Source organism: Chanos chanos, chromosome 13, assembly GCF_902362185.1.
Source record: "Chanos chanos chromosome 13, fChaCha1.1, whole genome shotgun sequence".
Lineage (NCBI taxonomy): Eukaryota > Metazoa > Chordata > Actinopteri > Gonorynchiformes > Chanidae > Chanos > Chanos chanos.
The window spans coordinates 22,156,507-22,184,298 of NC_044507.1; the positions used below are offsets into that span (position 1 = coordinate 22,156,507).

Genomic DNA, 27,792 nt, shown 5'->3' on the forward strand with positions numbered 1-27,792 from the left:
CAGAACTCCTATGCGCTGTATTTGAATCAACTGTGAGTAAGCTCTTCGCAAAAACATGCAAAAAATCACATAAGAAAGCTCCAACCTCTTTGCAATGTATTGGTCGTTAGGCGAAGTTCAGTGTCAAGAAAAGAAGGGTTATGTTCAGGGGATCGTGTCTCATTTAGTTACTTGAGACCCCTGATATAACACTAAACCACGCGACAGTTAGCTCGATAGCTAGCCACATCTACTGTTGAAAGTGCAGTGTATGCTTAAAGAATTTAATATGTAAAGTAGTGCATGACATCTTAGATTGCTGCTGGAACTAAACTCTTCACTTCCACCAATGCTTGTCCGTGAGTCATAGAAAGCTAAGTCTCCTGTTCCTCTGTTTATCATTCCTCTGTTTATTATAACTAACCGGTTCATTAAAGTGTCAGGACACCATGCCTTCTGTATCTAACTGAATTTGACTGAAGCTGCTCTGTATGACCGGGTCATTCGTAACGTCGTTTCCTCAGGTTGCTGTCATGGCGAAGCTCAAAGGATTTGACTTTTGGAAGACGACTCTGAAAGGCGCCCGATACGTCGTTGCCCCGATGGTGGATCAGAGCGAGCTCGCGTGGAGGTTGCTCAGCCGGCGGCACGGGGCTGAGCTTTGCTATACACCTATGCTGCACGCGCAGGTTTTTGTGAGAGATGCCAACTACCGCCGGGAAAACCTCTTCAATGAAGTATGCGCCGAGGACAGACCGCTTATCACACAGGTCAGGCATCAGGCAACACACATCCTGTGTTTTTTCTGTGACTGTGATCAAATATTTCTCTTGTCATGTAAAACCTTGAAGTACAGTTAACAACTTCCTATCGACTCGGCTTGGAACGTTTTTTGTTGTTTCCTTGAGTAGAGTTTTGAGTTGTTAGTTAAAATTACGTATAATCACCTCATGTGTTCTTGTTTGTAACGGTTTTTCCAGTTCTGTGCCAATGACCCGGAGGTGTTCGTTCAGGCGGCCTTGCTGGCGCAGGATTACTGCGATGCTATTGATTTGAATCTGGGCTGCCCTCAGATGATCGCTAAACGAGGTATTACAGCTTTTCACGCGACCCAGAACTCAACGAGCTATGCATTCTCTCAGTTTGCCTCTCATCATCCATAACCTACTACAGCAAAACATTGATATCAAATATATATTAAAAATAAGTTGCAGTTTCGTTTTACCCCAGGTCATGCACTGATATGACTGTTGGTCATTCACATGATTACACCTGTAAGTGAGACTTAGAGTTATCCTCGTGAATAATGTTTTTTGTTTTTAAAGGACACTATGGCGTGTTTCTGCAGGATGAGTGGGAGCTTCTGCAGAAAATGAGTACGTGAGCATTCCCTGTCTGTCTGTGTAATCTGAGAGATGCCTTGTGACTTAACAAACACCGTAAAGTGGATGCATCTGAACTGCATTTGGATTGTTTAAAAATATTCGTGTCGTTTTGTCCTGTGCAGTTAAACTGGCCAATGAGAAACTGGCAGTTCCCATCACTTGCAAAATCCGGGTCTTCCCAGAGATTGAGAAGACAGTAGAATATGCCAAGATGCTGGAGAAGGCGGGCTGCCAGGTACTGATAGCATAAGTCAGGGTGTGTCGCTGTACCGGTCCGGACGGTTTTCAGTAGAACTCCTCTCCTTTTGTGTCTCCCCAGCTTCTCACAGTCCACGGGCGCACAAAAGACCAGAAGGGGGCACTGACCGGCATTGCCAGCTGGGAACACATAAAGGCTGTACGGTAATGATCAGAGACTGACTTCTGGTTTTTTTTTTGGTTTTTTTTTGGGTTTTTTTAATCAACTCTTCAAACCGGTCATGGGTTTGTTATGGGTTTGTTTTGTTGTTTATGATGTTCTTTTGCTCTGTAGGGAGGCTGTAGGGATTCCAGTCTTTGCCAACGGGAACATCCAGCACCTCAGTGACGTGCATCGCTGTATGGAGGAGACTGGAGTTCAGGGGGTTATGAGTGCAGGTCAGGCTTGTAGCTCACACACACCGGCAACACATCATTTTCAAACTAACACCGCGAGGTTTTTAATCCCCACATGCATGGGCATGTTGTGCTAAGACATGACCTAGTCCAGTACGGACACAGAGAATGACTGTAATACCGTGACAGGTGTGCTTTGACGCGTGACGTGTTTGTGGTACTTGGCCCATGTCCACAGAAGGGAACCTTCACAACCCTGCCCTGTTTGAGGGGCGGAGCCCACCAGTGTGGGAGATGGCAGAGGAATACCTGGAGGTGGTCCAGAAGCACCCGCCCTGCACGCTGTCCTACGTCCGCGCTCATCTTTTCAAACTCTGGCACCACACGTACGTCCCTGTCATCTGCTTTTTCAGGCTCATGACACACCGGAAAGGGCGCTGTCGATAATTTAATTACTCTCGTTTGAAAGATCACTTATAATTACTCAGTTTGAAAGATCACCTTGAATTGTCAGTACATGTGAGTACATGTGTTCGGTGTTGGATGTGAGTGTTCAGTTATTGGGCTTCTGTGAGAAAGCAAACGTATGATGGTATGTCTAATAACAGGTTGCAGATCCATCAGGACCTGAGGGAAGAGTTGGCCAAAGTCAAGACGGTGGATGGGATAGCAGAGGTTAACAGACAGCTGAAACACCGCTGCCAGGTGCGTAAATAGTCTCCGTGCTGTCTCTGTGTCAGCTGCACCCCTCAGGTTCCCATCTCTGTGCTGTCTCTGAGTCAGCTCCACCCCTCAGGTTCCCATCTCTGTGCTGTCTCTGTGTTAGCTGCACCCCTCAGGTTCCCAGCGGTCTAATGACTGTTCTCTGCTCCGGCAGGAGGAGATGGCCAAAGGGGAGAAGGAGGCGAACTGTTCGGCAGGACTGCCGTCTCCCCACTGGATATGCCAGCCATATGTCAGACCTCCGTAAGCACGTGCTCTCCTGCTTTTACTGAAATCTGAAAAAAAAAACAACACCACAAAAACAGCTGGACGATTAATATATGTTTCTAGCTACGTTTTTAAAACTTATCCGGTCATTACGAGGTCTGTGGAGAGCGGCGGTCGTCTGACGGCGCCCGTGACTGAAACACAATGAAGCCAAATGATACATGACTGATTTGTCTTTGTCTTGTGGGTGGGCCAGGCCTAAGGAACCTGGGAGTGAGAACGGGCAGAAGAGCACAGAGGTGAAGGCAGCGAGTCAGAAGAGAGCACTGGAGGACAGTGATGGATCCACTGAGTCACTGTCCAAAAACAAGCAGAAGAAGAAAGCCCGTAACCCCTACAAGAACTTCAGTCCTGACCAGAAACGTAAGCAGATGACATGTCTTCAGTAAAGGCTTGTTATTCCTGAAACGCTTTCTGTCGATGTTACGCTTAGAGCGCTTAGTCCGCCACTCATTACCACCTCAGTGGTCCAGCAGGGACTTTATTTCTGTTAGAGATTTCCATTCAGGTAAAAGGTTAAGCAGCATTTTAAAGTGATGATTTAATCAGTTTTCAAATAAACTGGACCTCTCACCGATCACTCTCTCCACGTGGGCTGGAAAACACACTCAGCAGTAACTGACATATAATGCACGGGAAATAAGAGTGTAGAGTTATGTATGCACACTGAGTCAAACGTCGACTGCAATGATAATGTTAAAAAGAATCTTCTGTTTTCTCTCCCATCCTGCAGCAAAGTACATCAAGTGTGAGCAGTGTGGAAACCCCAAAGTGAGTGAAGCAATGGATGACAGTCTCTGTGTAGCACTCACTAATCTACAGTCATTCATAAGAAGAGTAAAAACATGGCGTGGATTAGGATCCAGAATGATTTAACCTTGTTTTATAGACATGTTTAGAGCTGTCAATCAAGATTTTACAGCCAGACAACGATTAATATGTGAGACATGCAGTAACTGACAGGGACCATTAATATGTGAGACATGCAGTAACTGACAGGGACCATTAATATGTGAGACATGCAGTAACTGACAGGGACCATTAATATGTGAGACATGCAGTAACTGACAGGGACCATTAATATGTGAGACATGCAGTAAATGACAGGGACCATTAATATGAGAGACATGCAGTAACTGACAGGGACCATTAATATTTGAGACATGCAGTAACTGACAGGGACCATTAATATGAGAGACATGCAGTAACTGACAGGGACCATTAATATGAGAGACATGCGGTAACTGACAGGGATGATTAATATGTGAGACATGCAGTAACTGACAGGGATGATTAATATGAGAGACATGCAGTAACTGACAGGGACCATTAAATATGTGAGACATGCGGTAACCGACTGGCCGAAGAGCAGAGTTGAGTTTGGTGTTTTAATTCATCTCTAAATGCTAAAGTGAGTGTGCCTGTGTGTGTGTGAACAGGGCAATAAGTGTGTCTTCCACCTGTGCCGCGCCTGCTGTAAGAAAAAAGCCTGGAGGGAAGTGGCCGACTGTCCAGGTTCGTGTCTCCTTAACGACAGCAGGGAGACGCACAGGCCTCTTTTAGACACACATCAAGTTTTGCCATGGACATTACATTTCATTGTAATAGTTGTTCTCCAGTGAAAATCACTGTTACTCTGCAGTGGGGCTTCCTGTCTGTCCAGAATACAGGCCCTTTGGTTTGAGAGCAGCAGTAGTCAGTGGTCTAATGAAGAGAGAGAGTTGGACAGACACCGTTGGTGATTTCACTACCCTGTCTCTGTTACACTCCCGATGTTAAAGAGACAGGCAGGATCGTCACTGGTTGGCCAGTGAATAAAGAATCACAGTGGAAGGCTTGAATATGTGTCATGCCGTTCTTCATTTTTCAGAAACGCTGACTTAGACGATCACAACCTAGTTTGAACATATTCCTGTTTCTTTATTGAGTTGCCATGGCTGAGTACTCAGACGACATCAGTCCTTTTACTAACCATGTCCTCTCTCTGCCTTCCAGGTCATGGGTTAAGATTCAGAACTAAGGCCCAGAAACAGGGGACGGCAGAACCAGGAAACGGACTGTTGAACGGGACATCCAGCCTTCAGACCGAGTCCACGGTTGGCACGGGCGACCGGCCCGTAAACGAAGCCCCAGTATGATGGGGTCGTGACCTTAAGAGGCTGGGGTTGGGGTCTGTGTCAAAGCCCAGTTTCACTCACTTTACAGACAGGATGATGTTTTAAAATAGCAGGCAAATCTATTCAAGTCGAGGGGCTGGGGCCTGGCATGCACGGTGGATTTTCCACCAGCAGAAATACTCACTGTCCCTGGATGATGTAATTAAATCACACGTATGTCATTAGAGCTGAATGTCCATGATACACAGCAGAACACATTAAATTATTTCAATTGGAGAGTTCCTGTTTACAGGGCGAGTTGAATTAACCTCAACTCCCATCATGGACTGTCACACACCCACACACAGTCTTCCAATGCTGCTAAACTCACCCCGGTGTAAGTGGAGCTACAGGAGTATCTGTGAGCTAATCGAGGATCTCTGAGGATGAGTGTGTGTGTGTGTGTGGGGGGGGTGTGTTTCTCGCAGAGAGATTAGTCTGTGACTGATACTCCGTATGGATGATGTCGTTGGGGGGGGTGGGGCATGGTCTTAAGCACATGTGTTTCTTCAGTTCTGCTGAAACCTTTTGTTTTCCCAAAGCAATTGTTTATTTATTTATTTTTCTAAATCGACCCTCGAGCAGATAAGAAGTCTGGGCCTTCACACAGCTCCTGCATTTTTACCAAAGTCAGCGATTTCTGAGCAATTCATCTGACTCCAATCTTAATGAAGCTGCTTTTTAAATGGAAAAAAAAAAGTTTTAGACATATCAAAGACATTTTATTCCTTCTACAGTTGGTTTTAATGCATATGGGAAGCGAATTCTCTTGGGAGATGGCTGTTGGTTTTAATACTTTTAAAATAAGGCGTTTTAATGTTCTTATAATGTCTTACTTTTTTCCTTTCGTGTGTTTGAGGTTATACACAGTTAATGTAGACAAGGACAAACTGATCTGTGAGAACCTGTTTCTGTTTGGGCAGAACACCCATCTGTCATTTCTCATGCCTGGTAGGTCACTTAGTTTGTCATCCACAAACCCCAGTATCCCAGCGCCCGTGTCGGCTCTCTGTAGGAACTCTAAGGTTACTTTGTCGTCACTCTACGTAAAGTGTACTTTGCAACACGGAATGTGTCAGCGGTGGCTTTGTCTCTGCAGTAACGGGACACGCAACATGCTCTCAGTGCCTTTAGGTTGTCGTGGTAACACCAGCTCCTCTGAACGTCCGAGTAAGCGGGCGCTCTAGCTCACAGACTGCTGTTCCACAGAGAGGGGCAGGGATGACCAGGTCTCATAGACATAGAGCGTGTGTTTGGGTGAGATGAGTGCAGGACTGTTTCCTGTTTGCACCTGTAATATTTGAGTCATTTCCTTTTGACTTGAGAGACAGTGAGTACAGAAGGTTCAGGAACAGTCATCAGAGGTACACATGCAACTTTTTTTTTTCTGTCTTGTTTTTGGGATTGTTTGCTTGTACAGGTTTTAAATATGAACTTTTTGTTTAATAAAAAAAATAAATGTTTTAAAAACAACATTTAAGCCTCGTCATTCATTGAATGTCATTTGCCCACGTAGCAGAAAAAGACAGGTGTGTCATGGTATGGTCACTATCAGGGCCAGTCAAACCCAGGCAGATGGGAGTCTGCTTAGGGCTCCTGATCATAGAGACACAGCATCACACACACACACACTCAGCCTGTACTACTGCACAAACATCGTCTCCTGTGTCCACACACTGGAGCAGAAAATGCAATGATTGTCGTCCTGTTGGTCTCATGTACAGAATCAGCTCAGTCACACAAATGAATCCTTCTCAGAAACACTGTCAGACCAACTACCCGAACAAAAAAAAATATTCAAAGCCACTGACTGAACAAACCCGCGACAGATTAAAAAAAAATCCCTGACTCCTCCACCTCCAGATTATGACTTGTGATTCAATGTAAATGAAAACGAGATGGTGCTGCTGAGTCCCGAGTGGAAGACAAAAAGGAGCATTTAGGTATGAGAACGTCTTTTTGAATGTATATTTATTTGAAAAGCATGTTCTGTGATGAGGTTTTTCGATGTGTAATCAAGGTTTGTCACAAGATACGGAGGAAAGTGCATCTTTTACAAAGAACAACAGGCCAGTACAGCTTAAGTGCCGCAAATTCTTTTTTTTTCTCTTTTTCTTTTTTCTCCTTTTTTTTGTTTTACTTTTGTTTCTTTTTGAGCAACAGGGTGTGCTTGTCTGTAATGTAGACAACAGATATCTTTTCCCCAACTTAAATAAAGTCTTTAGATTGTGATTTTCTTTCTTCAGCAGGGAAACAGAATTGATTTTCTAATCGAGGACTAAGATGCTGCTGCCGGGGCCCCCGTGAACCTGTCCTAAACACAGAGCCGTCCGTCCAGCCGGCCCTTCACATGTTGGTGCTCATTCGTGTTTGGCTGTTGGCGGGTGTGAGCTCCCCTTGGCTGCCTTCTCTGGGAGGGGACTGGGGGGGTGAGGAGAGCGACACCGTGAGAAGCATGATGTAAACTGAGAGGTTGACACACACACACACACTCTCTCACACACACACCCACATACACACACGCCTGTACTCACATCCTAGTGGGGACTTCCCATTGACTCCTTTTAGTCTGTAACTAAAGATTACTAACCTATCCCTAACCTTAACCAAAGAAGTGCTGACACTTTTTGTTTTATCAGTAGCAGCAATATAGTTTAGAAAACCGTGGTTCTCCAGCATTTGGGTTCCCACCAGGCACTTTTTCCAGATTACCCTACCTTACCCGTCCCCAGAAAGATAGCAATACATGGTGCGTGCGTGCACGCGCGCACACACACACACACATATATTTACTGTCATGCAGAATATGGCAGGGATGGGTCTGAGGTGAAATGAAAGCTGCAGATATGGTTAAGACATATTCTATAAAAACACAGTCTTGGTCATAAATACAAGAAGTAAATGAACTAACAGAGCCCACTGTCAGCCACACTGCTGTTTAGACACACTGTGTGTGGCTGTAACACTGCCCAGGGAGACCAGACTGTAGAGCAGACACACAACTACAAGTGTAATAAAACAGGACATGCAGCACATGCTTCTGATTGGTCCAGCAGTGGAGGTCAAAGGGCTCAGGGGTTCAGATGGAGAAGTGAGAAGAGAGAGAGGGAGAGAGTCAGGGATAGGGGAATGGGTTGGTGGTGACAGAGTGGAGCAGAGTGAGGGACACGTTACCCTGGAGAGCCTGTTACCTTGACGTGTATCTGGTTACGAAGCACAGCCGCCCGCAGGATCATGGCTTTTGCTCTTCTCTGAAACTCTTTCCCCATCTGTAGAGACTTCTCAAATGTTGTGCTTCTCTGATCCACGTCTCTGGCATACAGAATCTACACACACAGAACCCCCAGTCAGGGCCATGAATCTGGCATACAGAGTCTACACACACAGAACCCCCAGTCAGGGCCATGAATCTGGCATACAGAGTCTACACTCAGCCTACAGTCACCTGCACCATCATACACAACATCAGGATGGAAGTCAGTGTGTGTGTCAGTGCAGTAGCGGTGTAGTGGCAGTGTGTGTGTGGCAGTGCAGTAGCGGTGTAGTGTCAGTGTGTGTGGCAGTGCAGTAGCGGTGTAGTGTCGGTGTGTGTGGCAGTGCAGTAGCGGTGTAGTGTCGGTGTAGTGTCAGTGTGTGTGGCAGTGCAATAGCGGTGTAGTGTCAGTGTGTGTGGCAGTGCAATAGCGGTGTAGTGTCAGTGTGTGTGGCAGTGCAGTAGCGGTGTAGTGTCAGTGTGTGTGGCAGTGCAGTAGCAGTGTAGTGTGAGTGTGTGTGGCAGTGCAGTAGCGGTGTAGTGTGGGTGTGTGTGGCAGTGCAGTAGCGGTGTAGTGTGAGTGTGTGTGGCAGTGCAATAGCGGTGTAGTGTCAGTGTGTGTGGCAGTGCAGTAGCGGTGTAGTGTCAGTGTGTGTGGCAGTGCAGTAGCGGTGTAGTGTGAGTGTGTGTGGCAGTGCAATAGCGTGTAGTGTCGGTGTGTGTGGCAGTGCAGTAGCGGTGTAGTGTCGGTGTGTGTGTGGCAGTGCAGTAGCGGTGTAGTGTGAGTGTGTGTGGCAGTGCAGTAGCGGTGTAGTGTGGGTGTGTGTGGCAGTGCAGTAGCGGTGTAGTGTGAGTGTGTGTGGCAGTGCAATAGCGGTGTAGTGTCAGTGTGTGTGGCAGTGCAGTAGCGGTGTAGTGTCAGTGTGTGTGGCAGTGCAGTAGCGGTGTAGTGTGAGTGTGTGTGGCAGTGCAATAGCGTGTAGTGTCGGTGTGTGTGGCAGTGCAGTAGCGGTGTAGTGTGAGTGTGTGTGTGGCAGTGCAGTAGCGGTGTAGTGTCGGTGTGTGTGGCAGTGCAGTAGCGGTGTAGTGTGAGGGTGTGTGTGGCAGTGCAGTAGCGGTGTAGTGTGAGGGTGTGTGTGGCAGTGCAGTAGCGGTGTAGTGTCAGTGTGTGTGTGGCAGTGCAGTAGCGGTGTAGTGTCGGTGTGTGTGGCAGTGCAGTAGCGGTGTAGTGTCAGTGTGTGTGGCAGTGCAGTAGCGGTGTAGTGTCAGTGTGTGTGTGGCAGTGCAGTAGCGGTGTAGTGTCGGTGTGTGTGGCAGTGCAGTAGCGGTATAGTGTCAGTGTGTGTGGCAGTGCAGTAGCGGTGTAGTGTCAGTGTGTGTGTGGCAGTGCAGTAGCGGTGTAGTGTCGGTGTGTGTGGCAGTGCAGTAGCGGTGTAGTGTCTGTGTGTGTGTGGCAGTGCAGTAGCGGTGTAGTGTCTGTGTGTGTGTGGCAGTGCAGTAGCGGTGTAGTGTCAGTGTGTGTGTGGCAGTGCAGTAGCGGTGTAGTGTCAGTGTGTGTGTGGCAGTGCAGTAGCGGTGTAGTGTCAGTGTGTGTGGCAGTGCAGTAGCGGTGTAGTGTCGGTGTGTGTGGCAGTGCAGTAGCGGTGTAGTGTCGGTGTGTGTGGCAGTGCAGTAGCGGTGTAGTGTCGGTGTAGTGTCAGTGTGTGTGTGGCAGTGCAGTAGCGGTGTAGTGTCAGTGTGTGTGTGGCAGTGCAGTAGCGGTGTAGTGTGGGTGTGTGTGGCAGTGCAGTAGCGGTGTAGTGTGGGTGTGTGTGGCAGTGCAGTAGCGGTGTAGTGTGAGTGTGTATGTGTCAGTGCAGTAGCGGTGTAGTGTCAGTGTGTGTGTGGCAGTGCAGTAGCGGTGTAGTGTCAGTGTGTGTGGCAGTGCAGTAGCGGTGTAGTGTCGGTGTGTGTGGCAGTGCAGTAGCGGTGTAGTGTCGGTGTGTGTGGCAGTGCAGTAGCGGTGTAGTGTGAGTGTGTGTGGCAGTGCAGTAGCGGTGTAGTGTCAGTGTGTGTGTGGCAGTGTAGTAGCGGTGTAGTGTCAGTGTGTGTGGCAGTGCAGTAGCGGTGTAGTGTGGGTGTGTGTGGCAGTGCAGTAGCGGTGTAGTGTGGGTGTGTGTGGCAGTGCAGTAGCGGTGTAGTGTCAGTGTGTGGCAGTGCAGTAGCGGTGTAGTGTGGGTGTGTGTGGCAGTGCAGTAGCGGTGTAGTGTCAGTGTGTGTGGCAGTGCAGTAGCGGTGTAGTGTCAGTGTGTGTGGCAGTGCAGTAGCGGTGTAGTGTCGGTGTGTGTGGCAGTGCAGTAGCGGTGTAGTGTCGGTGTGTGTGGCAGTGCAGTAGCGGTGTAGTGTCGGTGTAGTGTCAGTGTGTGTGTGGCAGTGCAGTAGCGGTGTAGTGTCAGTGTGTGGCAGTGCAGTAGCGGTGTAGTGTCAGTGTGTGGCAGTGCAGTAGCGGTGTAGTGTCAGTGTGTGTGTGGCAGTGCAGTAGCGGTGTAGTGTCAGTGTGTATGTGGCAGTGCAGTAGCGGTGTAGTGTCAGTGTGTGTGTGGCAGTGCAGTAGCGGTGTAGTGTCGGTGTGTGTGGCAGTGCAGTAGCGGTGTAGTGTCGGTGTGTGTGGCAGTGCAGTAGCGGTGTAGTGTCGGTGTGTGTGGCAGTGCAGTAGCGGTGTAGTGTCGGTGTAGTGTCAGTGTGTGTGTGGCAGTGCAGTAGCGGTGTAGTGTCAGTGTGTGTGTGGCAGTGCAGTAGCGGTGTAGTGTCGGTGTAGTGTCAGTGTGTGTGTGGCAGTGCAGTAGCGGTGTAGTGTCGGTGTAGTGTCAGTGTGTGTGTGGCAGTGCAGTAGCGGTGTAGTGTCAGTGTGTGTGTGGCAGTGCAGTAGCGGTGTAGTGTCGGTGTGTGTGGCAGTGCAGTAGCGGTGTAGTGTCGGTGTAGTGTCAGTGTGTGTGTGGCAGTGCAGTAGCGGTGTAGTGTCAGTGTGTGTGTGGCAGTGCAGTAGCGGTGTAGTGTGAGTGTGTGTGGCAGTGCAGTAGCGGTGTAGTGTGGGTGTGTGTGGCAGTGCAGTAGCGGTGTAGTGTGAGTGTGTATGTGTCAGTGCAGTAGCGGTGTAGTGTCAGTGTGTGGCAGTGCAGTAGCGGTGTAGTGTCAGTGTGTGTGTGGCAGTGCAGTAGCGGTGTAGTGTCAGTGTGTGTGGCAGTGCAGTAGCGGTGTAGTGTCAGTGTGTGTGGCAGTGCAGTAGCGGTGTAGTGTCAGTGTGTGTGGCAGTGCAGTAGCGGTGTAGTGTCGGTGTGTGTGGCAGTGCAGTAGCGGTGTAGTGTCGGTGTGTGTGGCAGTGCAGTAGCGGTGTAGTGTCGGTGTAGTGTCAGTGTGTGTGTGGCAGTGCCGTAGCGGTGTAGTGTGAGTGTGTGTGGCAGTGCAGTAGCGGTGTAGTGTGGGTGTGTGTGGCAGTGCAGTAGCGGTGTAGTGTGAGTGTGTATGTGGCAGTGCAGTAGCGGTGTAGTGTCAGTGTGTGGCAGTGCAGTAGCGGTGTAGTGTCAGTGTGTGTGTGGCAGTGCAGTAGCGGTGTAGTGTCAGTGTGTGTGGCAGTGCAGTAGCGGTGTAGTGTCAGTGTGTGTGGCAGTGCAGTAGCGGTGTAGTGTCGGTGTGTGTGGCAGTGCAGTAGCGGTGTAGTGTGAGTGTGTGTGGCAGTGCAGTAGCGGTGTAGTGTCAGTGTGTGTGGCAGTGCAGTAGCGGTGTAGTGTGGGTGTGTGTGGCAGTGCAGTAGCGGTGTAGTGTGGGTGTGTGTGGCAGTGCAGTAGCGGTGTAGTGTGGGTGTGTGTGGCAGTGCAGTAGCGGTGTAGTGTCGGTGTGTGTGGCAGTGCAGTAGCGGTGTAGTGTCGGTGTGTGTGGCAGTGCAGTAGCGGTGTAGTGTCAGTGTGTGTGGCAGTGCAGTAGCGGTGTAGTGTCAGTGTGTGTGGCAGTGCAGTAGCGGTGTAGTGTCAGTGTGTATGTGGCAGTGCAGTAGCGGTGTAGTGTGGGTGCGTGTGGCAGTGCAGTAGCGGTGTAGTGTGAGTGTGTGTGGCAGTGCAGTAGCGGTGTAGTGTGAGTGTGTGTGGCAGTGCAGTAGCGGTGTAGTGTCGGTGCAGTAGCGGTGTAGTGTGAGTGTGTGTGGCAGTGCAGTAGCGGTGTAGTGTCAGTGTGTGTGTGGCAGTGCAGTAGCGGTGTAGTGTGAGTGTGTGTGTGGCAGTGCAGTAGCGGTGTAGTGTGAGTGTGTGTGTGGCAGTGCAGTAGCGGTGTAGTGTCAGTGTGTGTGGCAGTGCAGTAGCGGTGTAGTGTCAGTGTGTATGTGGCAGTGCAGTAGCGGTGTAGTGTGGGTGTGTGTGGCAGTGCAGTAGCGGTGTAGTGTCAGTGTGTGGCAGTACCTTGCTGTGGGAGTCAATGCGTGCGTTAATGAGACCCTCCAGGATCAGCTGTGTCAGTTCGTCCTCCAGGGCGCCCACTGTGGTGTTAAAGGCCATGGCCATTTTGTTCATATCCGCTGACACATAAGGGCTGAAATACTGCCAGGGACACACAACCACACAGTCAACTCACCGTATACACACTCCAAAGGCATGTTAGTCCTGCTCCCAGGCACACTAGTGTGATTCCATTAAACACACAGGTCAACACGGGTCAGAGAGCAGGTCAGGAGAACACAAACTCTAATAAACAGGCAGTTTGAGCTTAAGTCATTCTGTGTATATTAGCTAACCTACTCATGGGCCAAAGCAAAGCGATGTGAACATTCACCGTGTGATCACGTGATTTCATTCCCATGATGACACAGGTGAGGGCCGGCTGCTGTTTGAGCGAAGGTGCACTGAGGTCACTCACCTGTATGAGGGCTCTGTTCCTGATCTGTGTGTACAGTGTTCTTACATGGGGGGCCAGATACATGTCTAGGAGGAGATTATCCTGCAAACACAGAGGGAAAAAGACCTCAGGCTACAGGCAGGGTGGGGGCAGAGAACAACAACCTGAGACTGACTTTTGCCCTGTCACTCTGACTGGTGAAGTCTCCACTCTGTTAGAGTCTGTACACTGTAGACATGTGAGTATGAGTGACATTTAGACTGATCAGAGTTATGAATGTGTGAAATGAAGAGGAAAAGTGTGTTTCCTCACAGGGCTGTGTGTCTTACCTTCATTTCATCCAGCATTTTCAGACAAGACGCATACTTTGACTCGTAAAACTTGAAGATAATATCACGGACTTGGGGTTCCAACTCTAAAAATAATTTAAAGGAGCTGAGGGGGAAAAAAAAAAAAAAAAAGTTAAGATGGGGGGGGGGTTACATTGAGGGGGCAGAACAGTCACATGATCAAAGCATCATCATCACGTGACCCTTTTTTGTGTGTAAAATAAAGAAAATTCTGATTATTGCTATACGAGAATGCTAAATAAAAATTCAAAAGCTCTTGCGATGCCAAGCCTCCCGATAAACACCACCCCGCTGCCGACCAGGGGCTGGTAAAAGTAGTTCACTGGGTGACATAAAATCTGTTTTGGGACACCTTCAGGAAAAACCACACAGTGTGCCTTAACTTCACGCTTCATGTGTGTAAACCAGCCAAGTGGAGAACTGGTAAATGTATGTTCGATAGGAACAGTAGCTTAAGGGTGGGACAGTTGGTTTTTGGTGAAAGATGAAGTTTGCCACACAAAGAGAGGGCAAATTCTAAGCAGTGGTTGGTGTCAGTCAATTGCTGGGTTTCAAATGATGTCATGCCCTCAGAAGCTAACAGTGCAACATTAGAATCTGCCAGGTGTTATGGATTATGATTAGCAATACTGTAATAAAGTCAACGTTAGTATAACTGTTTTAATGAGAGTATTACAGGAGCCGGATTGAATCTGACAACGTGTGTAATTTAAGGAAAAGAAAATAATGTTTGTATCTGCTAACTACAGCTGCATCTGATGAGTTGACTGTTTACTGACATGGAAACACAGAATACAGAATACAGTTCTCACATTTTTGGACTATAGTTTCTCTAGACAGAATGTAACTAAAACAGTAATAGTAATTGGATCTGTGTGTGTCAGTAGGCAGGGAAAAGAAGAATGACATAAAACATACGAAAACTATCAAACCATCAACTAATCAATAGCAAATTACTCACTGGTGGACACATGAAGCCAAAACTCAGGTTGGCTTTCAGTTCGACTGAATAGGTTTTATTAGCACTATTCACCAGAGCAGAGTCTCTCCGCCGCTTTTGTGTGCGAGTAGTGCTAAGAAACAGGTACATGTGAGAGAAACCGGAGGCCTGTTGATTTTCTGCATTAAGCCATGTTACATTTTTAATGTCCCCTCAGGCTTATATTCGACAGCTTTGTGTGGACCTAAAAACGCTTTGTCCTACAAAGACCTTTTACCCAACTCCCAGTTTGCCTTATGTCTGCAGAATCAAAAGGAAAGTCAAAATATGAAATATGAGGATAAAGAGGAGGTGGCTTCCTGAATGGAAATTAAAATTTGACTTGATTAGATTTGATGAAAGTGTGTACTAAGAGTTTCAAAACGAGACACTAGGCCCTAACTGTAAATTTTGTTCGTACCCAAGAGAAAACTCTAAACATGAGAAAACTGGCGAATGCGGCAAGCTTTCTCTAATCTCTCACAGGAGCCAGCGAACAGGGAATCAGCTGGTATGAATCCTCATAAGTCTTGCATGAAGTCCACTGTTCAGGGATGGTTCTGGGGCGGTTCTAAGCCCAGACTGAGCCGTGAAGGAGCTCACCTGCTGGAGATGACGTTTCGCTGCAGTTCCTGTCTGTCAAACGTGGCCAGAGCGCACATTCCTCCATACACAGCTACGTTACTGGGGGACAGGAGCTGACAACACACATAACACACTGCGTTAGACCCTGGGAGACACGCCTACCCCTTCCCGCCCCGGCCCGCCCGCCCGGCCGGTGTTAACTCTGCTGCGTGGCCTGACTGGCCTCACTGGGACACTGAGTCTCACCTCAGGGAAGTCGCAGTGGTCAAAAGAGGCCTGCAGGAAGCACTTGGCAGCTGCTTTATACTTTCTTGAGGCGAGCTCTGCCAGTCCTGCAGCAAAGAGAAACGCCGTCAGAGAATCGCAGCTAACAATCAGCCAGCCCCAAAACAACGCCCATCTAACACCCACAACTCAACCGCTTCACTCTTTATTAACCAATCACAAATCACCTCCTGACATCTCTGACAAATCAGAGGATTGTCTACTGATACATACATAACACTAACTGTTATTTTACTGGGATACTATACTATATTACTGGGATACTATATAATACTAGGATTCATTAATAAATAATGGAGAAGTAAAAAAAAAAAAAAAAAAAAAAAAAAAGAGACTTACCTGCGGCACATTTTAGTTTGGTAAGAACCGCCTGGTTTTGACTATCTCTCTCCCCTCGTTGCTGCAGTGAAAACGGAGGTAAAATCAGTCAAAGCAGATTTGCTGAAGCAACCGTGTGACTGCTCTAAGACGAGCACACTGACCTCTGCTATCTCTGGAGTGGATTCAGCCTTGCTCACATAGCTAAGTACATGGGACCAGTTTTGGAGGTAAACGCTAACCTGTGAGGGAAAAGACATGGATATTTAAAATGAACTGCATCACAAAAACGGGAAAGCACTCTCGCAGAGTTAGAGCGATAACAATCCAAAGGTCCTGACAGACATTCAACCTTACACTTTCACATGACTGGTTCTGAAAGGGGTTTGACAGTGGCAATGTAGTGGGCAGGCCCCTGATCACCTTGAGACACACGTTAATGATGTTTAACTTTATATTTTCATACGGTTGTTTATGGAAGCCTGAGAGAGCGGTTGGTCACCGTGTGAATGAGGGGTTTGGTAGTGTAATAGGCAGTACCTTGATTACATTGAGACACATGTTAATGACATGTTTGGCGCTAGTGCAGTAGTCTCTGGCTCGGGAGTAGCACTTCAAGGCATTGCTGAGATCACCACAATCCAGGTAATGATCTCCCAGGTCATCATGACCCCTCCTGAATACACACATACATGCACACACAGACCACTATGTCATTTCATATGCAGTCAGTGGGGAAATGCCCTTACGGAGTTAGCCTTACAGAAGGCCAACCTGAGCCCATTAGCTGAAAACCCAGAATCTCCCTGATCAGAGATATTCAGGCAGAAAGTATGTCCATTACCTAATGCTCTCTTTGATGGAGTTTCCCTTGTAGTTCTTTAGATCAGTGTCCAGCTTCTCCAGTTTCAGCAGAGCCTTCTTCCTGGTTGACTCCGCCCAAGCTGTGTCTAGAGGAGGGGGCTCGACAGCTCCTTCAGGGACAGCGTCTGGGACCGCCTGGACTTCCCTGTGCACAGGCAACCGGACCCGAGTTACACACACACACACACACACACACACACATATGCACACACACACACACACAGGGGACTGAGGTAGTACCAATTATCTTCACATGCAGAGAGATTATTAACCCAGTCCTGGTAACAATTACTTTCTGTGGGAGCTGTGTGTACCTTGTGGCTTCGGTGAGTTTGCGGTGGATCTCCTCGTAGACATCGACGTTAAAAGTTCTTTGGACAAAGGACAGGGCCATTTTCAGAGCCTCCACACGGAGCTGTGGGCAGTGCTCAGCGATAAACTGCAGCCGCTCAATTCTCATCAGGCCACTATAGCTGGAGGCATACTGCTCCAGATCCTACACACACACACGCACACACACAAACACACACACACGCACACACACGCACACACACACACACAGACACACACACACAGACACACACACACAGACACACACACACAGACACACACACACACACACACAAACACACACGCAAACAGGGGAGAGAACAGCATTTCACAAACTTACCCAAACATCCGCGGCCAATGCACGTCACAACAGCACACCAGCTCACCAAAGCCCCTTTTCTTGTCTGTTTATGGGCACGCTGAGTTAAATTATATTAAGACCCGAAACCTGCCAGGCTTTACGCTCTCAAAATATTTAAGAAGAAGAGAGGGAAATACAGAGGCCTTTCTGCCGCTGGGCTCAGCCCCTGGGCCAATCAGACACAGCTGACTTTCTTTAGAGTGGACGAGAAGCCGTGACCTCCAGACTCTGCCACAGAGAGACTGGCTCAGCCATTACACTGGGCCTTTACGAAGACCTGAACAAAAGTCTCTAAATATTCAATGAAAACCATCATCACTCTCTCCCATTTATGCACAGACAAACACCGACAGTGCAATTTACTTGGTGTCTTTTTGTGTGTATATACTAAACCATTTCAGGCAAATGTCAACTACTTACTCAACAAACTGAAAATAACTATGGTCTTGATTACCTGAGGAAGAGATTTTAAAGAGAAATAAACTTTTAAAAACCCTGTGCTGCTTCAGTGTCTGAGTGTGGTTCTCTCATACATACCAGGGTTGGATTCTCCACAACATAGTTGGTGTCAGGCGCATTCTGCTGGTCATCCTGTGGATCAGCATCTATTTGCATGGGCTCTACAGACCCCTGCAAAACCAAGAGACATCAGCGTATTCCTCGTAAAATATCAACGTGACACCTCACAGACATGAACTGACATCAGCCCTGTCTTTACAAACCCAGGTCTATTTTGAATTGACGTCAAATCAGACAGCTGAGCCCTAGCACAATGTTTACCTGCCAACGTGCTGTGTAAAGTTTCAATTTTAATGTGATAAAGAAAAAAAAAGAAGTTCATCTCCACCTTCACAATCAGCCAATGTTTTTTTGGCAGCAGTGGGGTAAACACATCTGAGAATGCTAAATTATTTATTGCCTGGAGAAAAGCAGTAATTATTCAAGCGAGCTTTTAGTTTTCAGTTGTTCCTATCCTTGTCTGCTACTCTGTGTGGTTACCTCCAGGAGCAGTGAGCAGGCAGAGAGGCTGGAGCTCAGCACATAGTCCCCTGAGGTAAACGGGAGGAGCAGGTCAGACCTGCTGGTGCTGGGGGTGCAGCACAACTCTGTCATAGAAGGTGAAGCTGAACTGGCTGCGGCTGCATGGTCCCTGAACCTGCTCTGAACCTGCACTGCTGCACCCCCCAACCCTGACCCTGAACTCTCCTGGAGAAAGCAAATCACAGCATGCGTTCAACAGCACAAGAGACACTGCCTGGAGTGAACTGACAGAACCTACTTTGAAATTTAAAAAAAAAAAAAAAAAATTGAAGGGAAACTTAAAGCATGAACACGAGCACTGTGTCATGCTCATTATACACGAGTTAGGGTAAATACGAGAGAGTAAATGAATCTCTCAAACACACTGCGCTTGGAGGGAGCGGATTTTGTAATTAAATTCTGAGAAAAGACCAAGCGTGTCTATAAAAAAGTGTGATAGATTTTTTCAAAACCCTGTGACTCCATCGTTTTGAAACGTCATTCAGCGGAGTTTAATTCCAGTGACATGTTTACTATCTACAGGTTTGCTCTCTAGACGGACAGTCGTAAAACTCAAAACAATCCAATTCATTCGTATGAACTAATGGAATACGCGGCATAAACTAATCTCAGTGCGTATGTACTCAAAATCCCTGTGCTCAGTGACTGAAATAACGAGATGTTACTGCACACTGGCACTGACTGTAGTCTTCACTGCCTGACAGAAAATAGTGCCTGCTGCTGACAAGCTTTCACAACAGTTGCGAACGTCGAGCTACTTAATATTCATTAGAATACTTATGCGTTTGATTTCAATTAAGAAGTGGACAATATTAAAGTCGATTTAGGTAACTGAAATGTACAACGATACCCCGTGGTTATTTAGGAAACGCACAAGTTTCCGTTTAATCAGGTAAAAGTGTCGGAAAGCAGAAGAGTAAAGCTTGTGGTTGGTAGCTAACTGGCTAGCCGTGAAATGAAAAGATTGCTAAGACTAATAAAGTTTCCTTGAACGGCTTATCATTTGCTGTTTTCAGAAAATCACTGTGTTGCTTGAACATGCCCGCTAAAAAGTATCAATAGCTCAAAAATATATGTCAAAGATGCTTGCCTTTGCTACAGGAGATAAACCCGCGCTGCCGCTAAACTTGAAAACAAGTCGCCAGTGTCCTAACGCTAATGCTAAGTCCGGCTACCGTGTGGATCGGAGGCCCATGCTAACATTGCTTATGAAGCTAGCATAGCATCTAAGCTAGCATGCCACAGCGGTTTAATATTGTGAAAATATCGGTGATTTCAAGTGTAACGAGGCTGCTAACATACAGGAATATGTTTCATTCACATATTCCTTGGTTCAAACTTGGTGAAATCCATTTAAATCCCTAGTTTACCTGAAAGTTAAAGACCTGCACGGGCAGAGGCATCTCCTCCTCCTTCTCTGCAGACACAGAGCACACAATCACATCCGGGGCGTGCGAGTGCGAAGCGTCAACGTCTTCGTTGCATCTGACGTTATTGCTTTTCCTCACGGGTATATTTGCAAGTCAGAGGTGATGAGGCAGAAATCACGGTGACGAAAAACGTAGTCTTTCTCAGTGTAACTGGGAATCAGTTTGTCCCTCAAAAGCTATAATTTTACTTGTAATCGTTTTTATAAAGTGTCGTTTATAAGATACGAGTTTAAAAAAAAAAACGAAACTGGCAAAAGTTAGGCTACCTACCATCAACGTGGTGCAAATTAAATTAATCACGTATATCCCAGAAAAGTCATGCGAAATTATTGTGTAATAATATTTTGACTTTTGCTCAAAATCAGTTTAATATGTAATAACCCACTCTATTTAAACGTGTTTCAGTTTCCCTGATCACTCGTACGACGTTGTGTTTGACGGAAGATATTCCTTGTCTGGTAAACAAGGTAGGATGCCTTTCTGCGGCACAAGAGCGGAATCATGGTGTGCGTTAGAAATTATAATCGCAAAACCTGTTGACTGAGTTAAGCAGAGTGACGTTTGAACTTCACGTTTGATAATAAATATGGGTTCAAAAGACAGAGAGGTGCATCTCAGAGTACATTCAAAGAATTTCCTTTATTAATCAGTAACCATCGAAATTATATAATACACACACTTAGTGGTTTATTTTGGCACCAGTTAAAAGGGTCTTCAACAGAAAGAACAGAAAGTTTGAATGTATGCTGTGAGATCTACAATTAAGATGTCATTTTAAAGGTTTTTTGAGAATTAAAGCTAGATAAGCATGGAAATGATCACACCAAGCATAAAGCTTGATACTGCAATTACAAAACACACACACACACATACATACACACACATACATACACACACACACGGTCACATGCACAAATATAGACATCTATCTCTCTCTCTCTTTCTCTCTCTCTTTCTGTCTGTTCACCGAGACTGACTGGAGTTCAGACAAAGATAATACAGTTGCTTGTCTTACAGGGACTTTGTGTAAAGAAATGTCTTTTTGAGGTTCAGAGATTTGGCATGCTAAACACAAATAAAAAGCAATTCACAATGGCACATGTTCTACCCCCCTTACTTACTTTCTTATCATTTTAAACAGATAATAATTTACTGCAACAGCAAAACAGAGGGGAAAAAATAGTATTTCAGAGGTACGCATAACTAGTGTATACAATGCACTGTCTTCATTAAAGGGACCCATCTCTGCACACACATTATGATCCCGTCAGTATGACACACTTTTACTTCATACAAAAAAGTAACAAAGCCATGGACAAGAAAAGATGCCTGCTAACAGAATGACAGTAAAAAAAAAGGAGGGGGGGGTTTGTTATGGACTATTTTTAGGAAACATTCTTCATATTTTTTGCCAAAATTCTTTTAGATGCCGAAAAGAGGAACACGCACAGCACCGTCACACACCTGTAAATAAATCATAATGTGTCCGCAATTTAGCTGAAATCTTTAAAAGTTTCAAATTTCAGTCATTGCTAGTCTACTGGGTTTCTTGGCTGATTCTGGCCTCACAGTAAGGCAAAAGTATATATATATATATATATATATATATATATATATATATTTGTGTAGTCACATTTTTCAAAACATTCATGAATTTTGTCAGATGAAAAGAGAAACAGTTAGCAATGTCATTTCCACAATGCCCTTGACATTATCCTGAAGGACATATCTGAGGAGACGTACTGTAGTGAGAGAGGAGGGGAACAGGGTGCAGTGCTCAGGGGCTCTTTGTGTTAAGACAGAAAGAGGCCTGTGGGATCAGGACTATGCAGTGCCGTTTGACTAAGCTCCTCTGGTTGTCCTGATGGAGACGTGTGTGGGCGTTTATGTGTATGGTTATATTTCCTATACTGTTACCTCTGCATTCTTCCAAATGATTAAGGCAAATACTGGATTCAAAATAATAATAATAAAAGCATAAATGCTGATGGCAAATCATTTTGGCATCGTTAAATCTGGTGTCTCCATTCTTTTTTGTTTTACCTCTCACTCTATTTTGATCTACGTATCAGAACTCTGATATTTCACCAGCATGTACATCACTCTGAATACAGCAGACAGGAACTGCTGTGCTAAAGAACAAGGTCCCCGGTTCTCCAGGTCGGGTGTCCTGCCAACGTCGGTACTTCATGCACGTTTTCCTCAAAACACCGTACATTTCTTGCCCCCCTTTTTAACCGGGGGGGGACAGAGGACCGCACGGATGGCCTCGTCAAACACAGTCTTCAGACCCCTCTGGGTCAATGCTGAGCACTCCAGATACTTCACTGCACCTGCACAGGTACACATCAAATTCGCATCAGGCTGATGAGAACACAGCAGACCTGACAACATTACACACCATGTCATTTCAGTTGAAAAAACAAGGGTTATCCAAAAAGCCACAGGAATTTAAAATCTACAAAAAAAAAAAAAAAAAAATCTACAGTGCACCTGCAAAACAGTTTCTTTGAACCGTTTAAAAACTGTTTGAAAAAGTAAGGAAATTTCCAGGTTCTCGGAAGCGGTGTCAAAACTCTTACCGATTTCTCTGGCCATGGCCAGGCCCTGTGGGTAAGTGATGGGGGCCAGTTTTTTATCCCTCAGGCGTTCGATGGTGTCTTTATCATCCCGCAGGTCCAGCTTGGTGCCGACCAGGATGATGGGTGTGTTCGGGCAATGGTGCCGGACCTCAGGGTACCACTGGACATACACGCACAGGATACTGTTATCACGACGTTTACATGTTTATATTTATACGACTATGTTTATGTTCATCTCATCACAAATGTACTTCCTTCGCAAAAAAAAGCTCTGTATTTCACAGTAATCAAATTAAAGCGTGTTTCATAGCTAACACATGCTTAGGTAGGCCACTTCTAAGAGTATTTCAAGAGTATTTTATTATCTTAGTGACAGTGGAGGTTACAGCACACAGAGGTCACTGACCTTAGCTCTGACATTCTCAAAGGATGCAGGGCTGACCAGAGAGAAGCATATCAAGAACACATCCTGTCAACAAAAACACAGGAAGAAGCCTCGAGTCAAACTCTATGTCCTCACAGACGTTCATAAGATGTATCCTTGTATCAGGACGGTCAGAAATGTCTAAACACTTCCAGAGAGGAACAGATATTTAGAGGCCAGTTGTTTTGCTGTATGTAAGGACACAATAACATGAAAAACACGCACGTCCCACAGCTGTTTACAAAAAAATGTGCAGAGCGTGTGAATACAGGCATCTAATGAGAAGACCCAGGTAAGAATTAATGATCAGATTAAATGAACAGCTTTTAAAAGGCTCAGTACTGTAAGAGTAAAAAAAAAAAAAAGACATTCGTGTTAGTCCTGAGAGACTCACGGAGCCTGAACTCAAACCGGGCTCTGCAGGCGGTTTGGTCTCATCGAACTCAAACCCGGCTCAGCAGGGAGAACACATTCATATAGTCCTGACTCTTTCCTACTACATAAATCAAAATATAAGGAAAAGCTTAGCACATCTCTCATGAAGCTGCTGCACAGAGATTGGTAGGATGGAAAATCAAATAAAATACACATTGCCTCACAAACAAAATATTTATTCCCTGTAAACAAATGTAAAAAAAAAAAACAAACACTTTTTTTCTCTTGAGTTTTGACTGTTTGGCCGTGTCATTTCCTGGGAAGGAATGTGGTGTTATCGGTGGACAGCTCAGTCACTGTCTGGCACTGGAGATAATACAAAACACATGCAGAATAACAGGGAGTGGGGTATGATGTGTGTCGGCCAGAGGATGGCCTGCAGCAGCGTGCTGGAGAGGAGAAGAGTACCGTCTGAGGGTAGGAGAGCGGCCTCAGGCGGTCATAGTCCTCCTGACCGGCGGTGTCCCACAGACCCAGGTTAACGGGTTTTCCATCCACCATAACATTGGCAGAGTAGTTATCAAACCTGAAGAGAGACAGAAGACTGTCAGTGTTACATGCACACATTCTGAGCCAATTATGACACAAACACATCACAGAAGACTGTTGTCCATCTATTCATTTTTGGTATGAAATTCCTCACAGTTTGGGGATGTAGTCCCCTGGAAATGACTTACACTGTGGGGATGTACTCTCCTGGAAAGGCATTGGTGGTGTAACTGATCAGCAAGCAAGTCTTACCCACGGCACTGAGAGAGAGAGAGAGAGAGGGAGAGAGAGAGAGAGGGAGAGAGCATAAGGGATTTTTTAACGTCTGAGAATCTGGTGAGTCAGGACATGTATTCAATCCAGTCTGAAATAGGAACGCTGTAGGACAGCTGTGTAATGGACAGTCTTATTCTTATACTTTGATCATGCTGTGTTACCATGTCAGTCTTGTATTATAACTCTGGGACAACAGAAGTATCCTGTGTCCTGTATTGTATATCCTATGTCCACCTTATAGCGATGGCCTTCGAACCTAACAGGAGCGGTTAATACGACTGGAAGACATTACAGATGTCTTATCTTGTCTGCCCCATACTGTAGCTTTCAATGGTCAGACTAGATAAGTAAGTCAAGTAAAGTAAATAACCTCATGAAAAAGAGTGAAAACATGGTATGGTTAGTAAATCGGCTGTATGTATCAGGTCTAATCTGTCTGTATAGAGAACTCAGTGACACATGCGCAGACGCTGGATAAGTGAGCGCAGGTTATTGGGATGGGCCATTACCCAGCGTAACATTATATGAGATAATATCTTTGGAAACTGTACAGTCAGGTAAGGTCTAAGAGTTGCCATTACTCAATATACCTGGCTTCTCTTTGTCTGATCACTGTAAGATAAATAATGAAACAGAGAATAATGAAACACAACTTTTTTTTTTTTTTTAGGTCATATGAATAAATAACCAAATTCCCACTTGTCTCCGTGACGATGCCCCCGTTCCAGGACACTGAATGAAAACAATATAAGACACGTGCTTTTTCCACCTCAGTCACCAGATCTCAACCCAACTCAATACTTATGGGAGGTTCTGAAACCCTGCCTTAGGCAGCGTCTCGACAATTATCAACAAATCCTTCGACAGGGTCCTACACACAGGCGGTGGTGCCAAAACGACCTATGAGGAAACTCTACGATGTCTCATCCTCCGTTTTGGCAGCCGGACCGACTTTTCTCGCCTCTTCGGCCATGTGACTTCAGCTTTGTGTGACTAGCGCTGTGTATCTAAGGCATGTATCTGGGTGCACTGTGACACTGTGTCCTTAATCAAACCCTCAGGCCAAATGCATTTGTCTGCAACACTTGGGACTCAATTAGTAAGTCATACACTGGCCTACATTCACTTTTAGGCCGAGGGGCAGAGGGACAACCAGGTCCCCGCCCCCCTGTCAAATATTAGCCTCACTGCAGAGAGAGGGGATGGATACAAAGTAAGTTTATTTACCTTAGTAACAACTGAGTTAGGACCATAGGAATGAGTGTGTGTTCACACCCCTGCCCCCACTCCCACACACACACACCCAACACACCCACACAGCACACAACTTTGCACACAAGCAAAGTGCCCACGAGTCAGACAGACATACACATACACACACATACACATGTACAGACACACACATTCACACACATACACAGACACATGTACAGACACACACATTCACACACATACAAAGACACATACACATACACACACTTATTCACACACAAACACAGACACAGGTACAGACACTCACATTCACACACATACACATACACACACATGCACAGACACACACATTCACACAGACACAGGTACAGACACACACACATACACAGACACACATATTCACACAGTGACAGACACAGGTACAGACACTCACACACACACACAGACACATGTACAGACACACACATTCACAGACACACACACAGACACAGGTACAGACACACACACACACACAGACACATGTACAGACGCACACATTCACAGACACATACACAGACACAGGTACAGACACATGCACAGACACACACATACACAGACACATGCACAGACACACACACAGACACAGGTACAGACACATTCGCCCCCATAGAAAACGCAGCACAGAGAGGAGGCGGGAGGACGGACTAACGGCAGGATACAGGAGGACAGACGAGCACAGAGGGAGAGAGGAGGAAAAGGGAGTCGAAAGCTGATAAGAGACAAAGTGAAGGAGGAAAACTTGAGGGAGGAAAACCAAGACGAGAAAACGGACAGACAGAACTTAAGAGTTTCTGCTCAAGTGGTGTTATCTGCCCTCTGTTAGCACTGCCCTGAATCAGTGATCTGTCAGGAGCAGAGGTCAACTCCAACAAACCGCACAAGCTTGTCTTCAGTACGGAGGAGGAGGTCAAATGTCAGTCAGACAGTAACTTTAATCATCACTGCCCAGAAAACTAGTTTCATACCATGACTAACTATTTCGGATCTTCAGCCATCTGTGAAAAATAACGGAGCAATTTAATATTTTTTACTATAGTTTTGTTTGTGTCAATAATTATTTGTTGAAATAACATACATTTTTAACTCAGTGGATGAAACTGTCAACATAAAAAGTGGTAGGTTTTTGGCGTGGGAATGTAGGGGCCTGTGCACGTGTGTGAATTTCTCCAGTAAGAGTGACACACTGTTGCTTTTACACTCAAATATTTCTCAGCACTCTGTGATACATTAAGCTGAGAGTTCTAACTCTGTAAGCGGCTGAAGAGAGGCAGCGCCTCTGAAATAAACCCATATGTAAGCCATGGCTCTCACCGATAACTTTGTAGCCTATGTATTCAGTCAGTCTACTTCCTTCGTTTATACAACTTTTTCCTTTTCCTTGTTAAAAAACAAATGTGTTTGTAAGAGGAAGTTATCGCACAAAGCTATGCTGCAGTTTTTCCATCGCTGGTAATGATGCGAAAACAGGTACCACACCTATCCATATCCTCAAAGTGTCAGAAAACCCATCTGCACTTCCGATGGCGAGCGCGACCGATGCCAAGGAATGTCTCTGAATAGTTCTTCATATATAACCACAGCTTATGGGCTTTTATGACCGAAATATTAGCATACAGCGATTTTCCATAGATACAGTCGTTTTCGTTTAGGTAGCCTTGCTGCGTGAGTTCATAGCCAAAAACATTTGGGATTTCACCAAAGCCTTCCCAAGTTACTGGAGTGCCGTAATCCACTTAAGTAGGTTATTTAATCTAATCAGACCGACATAAATGAATATTGCCAATGTTTGAAATTAGCTGAAAACATTTTCATTGATTGCGCCTTCCAAATGCCCCGCGTTAAGTATAGTATAGATGAGAAAGCATTACATCATGAATCTCGCCCCTACACGAGACTAGCCTGAACGCGCATCATTCAGATAGCGGATACAACAGACAGGAATGCCTTACCTTGAACAATACGAATAAAACAGGTGAAGCACAAACCCTTAAATTACTGCGATAAGATTCACCGTATACCTACAGTCATAATCATCATTACCCCACGTAGGCTGTTAATCACCCCGACGAATTGCATCACCACCCTCAAAATCAACTTAATTCTACAAGAAAGCTTTTAAAACTTGTAGGGTACATAGACGAGTATATTCTTATGTTATTTTATTTTAAGATGAATTCTAGGTGACAGGAATTCAAGCCAGTCGACCCACAAGCCACAGCCCATCTTGCAACAATTGCTTTCTCCCAGAGAGAGAGAGAGAGAAAAAAAGAAACATTTTCCCCACCAAATCAAAAATGTCTTACCCATCGCCGACAACAACGCATTTGATGGCTTGCATTTGCAGAGATAGGGTCTGTGACCAAAGGCAGATCTCAGGACTGTGCTGAAATGTGGTAGAATGTGATGGGCTTTGGGATATCGGCGATAAGAAGTGGGTTGGAACGGCTCGCGCTGTAGCTGCAGTTGCAGCGGAGGCAATATTCGATACTTGACGAGGTCTCCGGAAAATACCGAAATCGTTTAAAGGGAACGCTGGGATCCTTTACTCAGGTTTTATTTTCACTAAGAGCAGAGA

General features: G+C 45.9%; 3 protein-coding genes across 4 annotated transcripts; 1 reads left to right on the plus strand and 2 right to left on the minus strand.

The window, feature by feature from the left end:
* dus1l (dihydrouridine synthase 1-like (S. cerevisiae)) lies at nt 1-5,086 on the plus strand. Its single transcript, XM_030789769.1, has 14 exons — nt 1-32; nt 504-749; nt 960-1,068; nt 1,305-1,355; nt 1,487-1,599; nt 1,684-1,766; nt 1,897-2,000; nt 2,197-2,344; nt 2,567-2,663; nt 2,836-2,924; nt 3,145-3,311; nt 3,682-3,719; nt 4,388-4,463; nt 4,944-5,086. Exons 2-14 carry the CDS (start codon nt 513-515, stop codon nt 5,084-5,086), a joined length of 1,455 nt encoding a protein of 484 aa, XP_030645629.1. The 5' UTR covers nt 1-32; nt 504-512.
* Nucleotides 5,087-7,058: 1,972 nt separating this feature from the next.
* gps1 (G protein pathway suppressor 1) lies at nt 7,059-19,756 on the minus strand. 2 transcript variants are annotated; one of them, XM_030790071.1, is made up of 15 exons: nt 19,701-19,733; nt 18,289-18,495; nt 17,827-17,919; nt 16,913-17,094; nt 16,579-16,743; nt 16,275-16,410; nt 15,899-15,976; nt 15,756-15,816; nt 15,378-15,463; nt 15,150-15,244; nt 13,547-13,652; nt 13,239-13,319; nt 12,785-12,922; nt 8,296-8,430; nt 7,059-7,525 (listed from the first exon to the last, which is right to left on the minus strand). In XM_030790071.1, the coding sequence occupies exons 1-15, from the start codon at nt 19,731-19,733 to the stop codon at nt 7,451-7,453; spliced, it is 1,671 nt and encodes a 556-aa protein (XP_030645931.1). In that variant the 3' UTR covers nt 7,059-7,450. The 2 variants fall into 2 exon arrangements, with proteins under 2 accessions (XP_030645931.1, XP_030645932.1); XM_030790072.1 differs by lacking the exon at nt 18,289-18,495 and having other exon boundaries at nt 19,701-19,756.
* A 2,141-nt stretch (nt 19,757-21,897) lies between these two features.
* Nucleotides 21,898-27,587, minus strand: rac3a (Rac family small GTPase 3a). Its single transcript, XM_030790996.1, has 6 exons — nt 27,521-27,587; nt 23,879-23,950; nt 23,610-23,727; nt 22,749-22,811; nt 22,343-22,502; nt 21,898-22,093 (listed from the first exon to the last, which is right to left on the minus strand). The coding sequence occupies exons 1-6, from the start codon at nt 27,553-27,555 to the stop codon at nt 21,963-21,965; spliced, it is 579 nt and encodes a 192-aa protein (XP_030646856.1). The 5' UTR covers nt 27,556-27,587; the 3' UTR covers nt 21,898-21,962.
* Between the last annotated feature and the right edge of the window lie 205 nt (nt 27,588-27,792).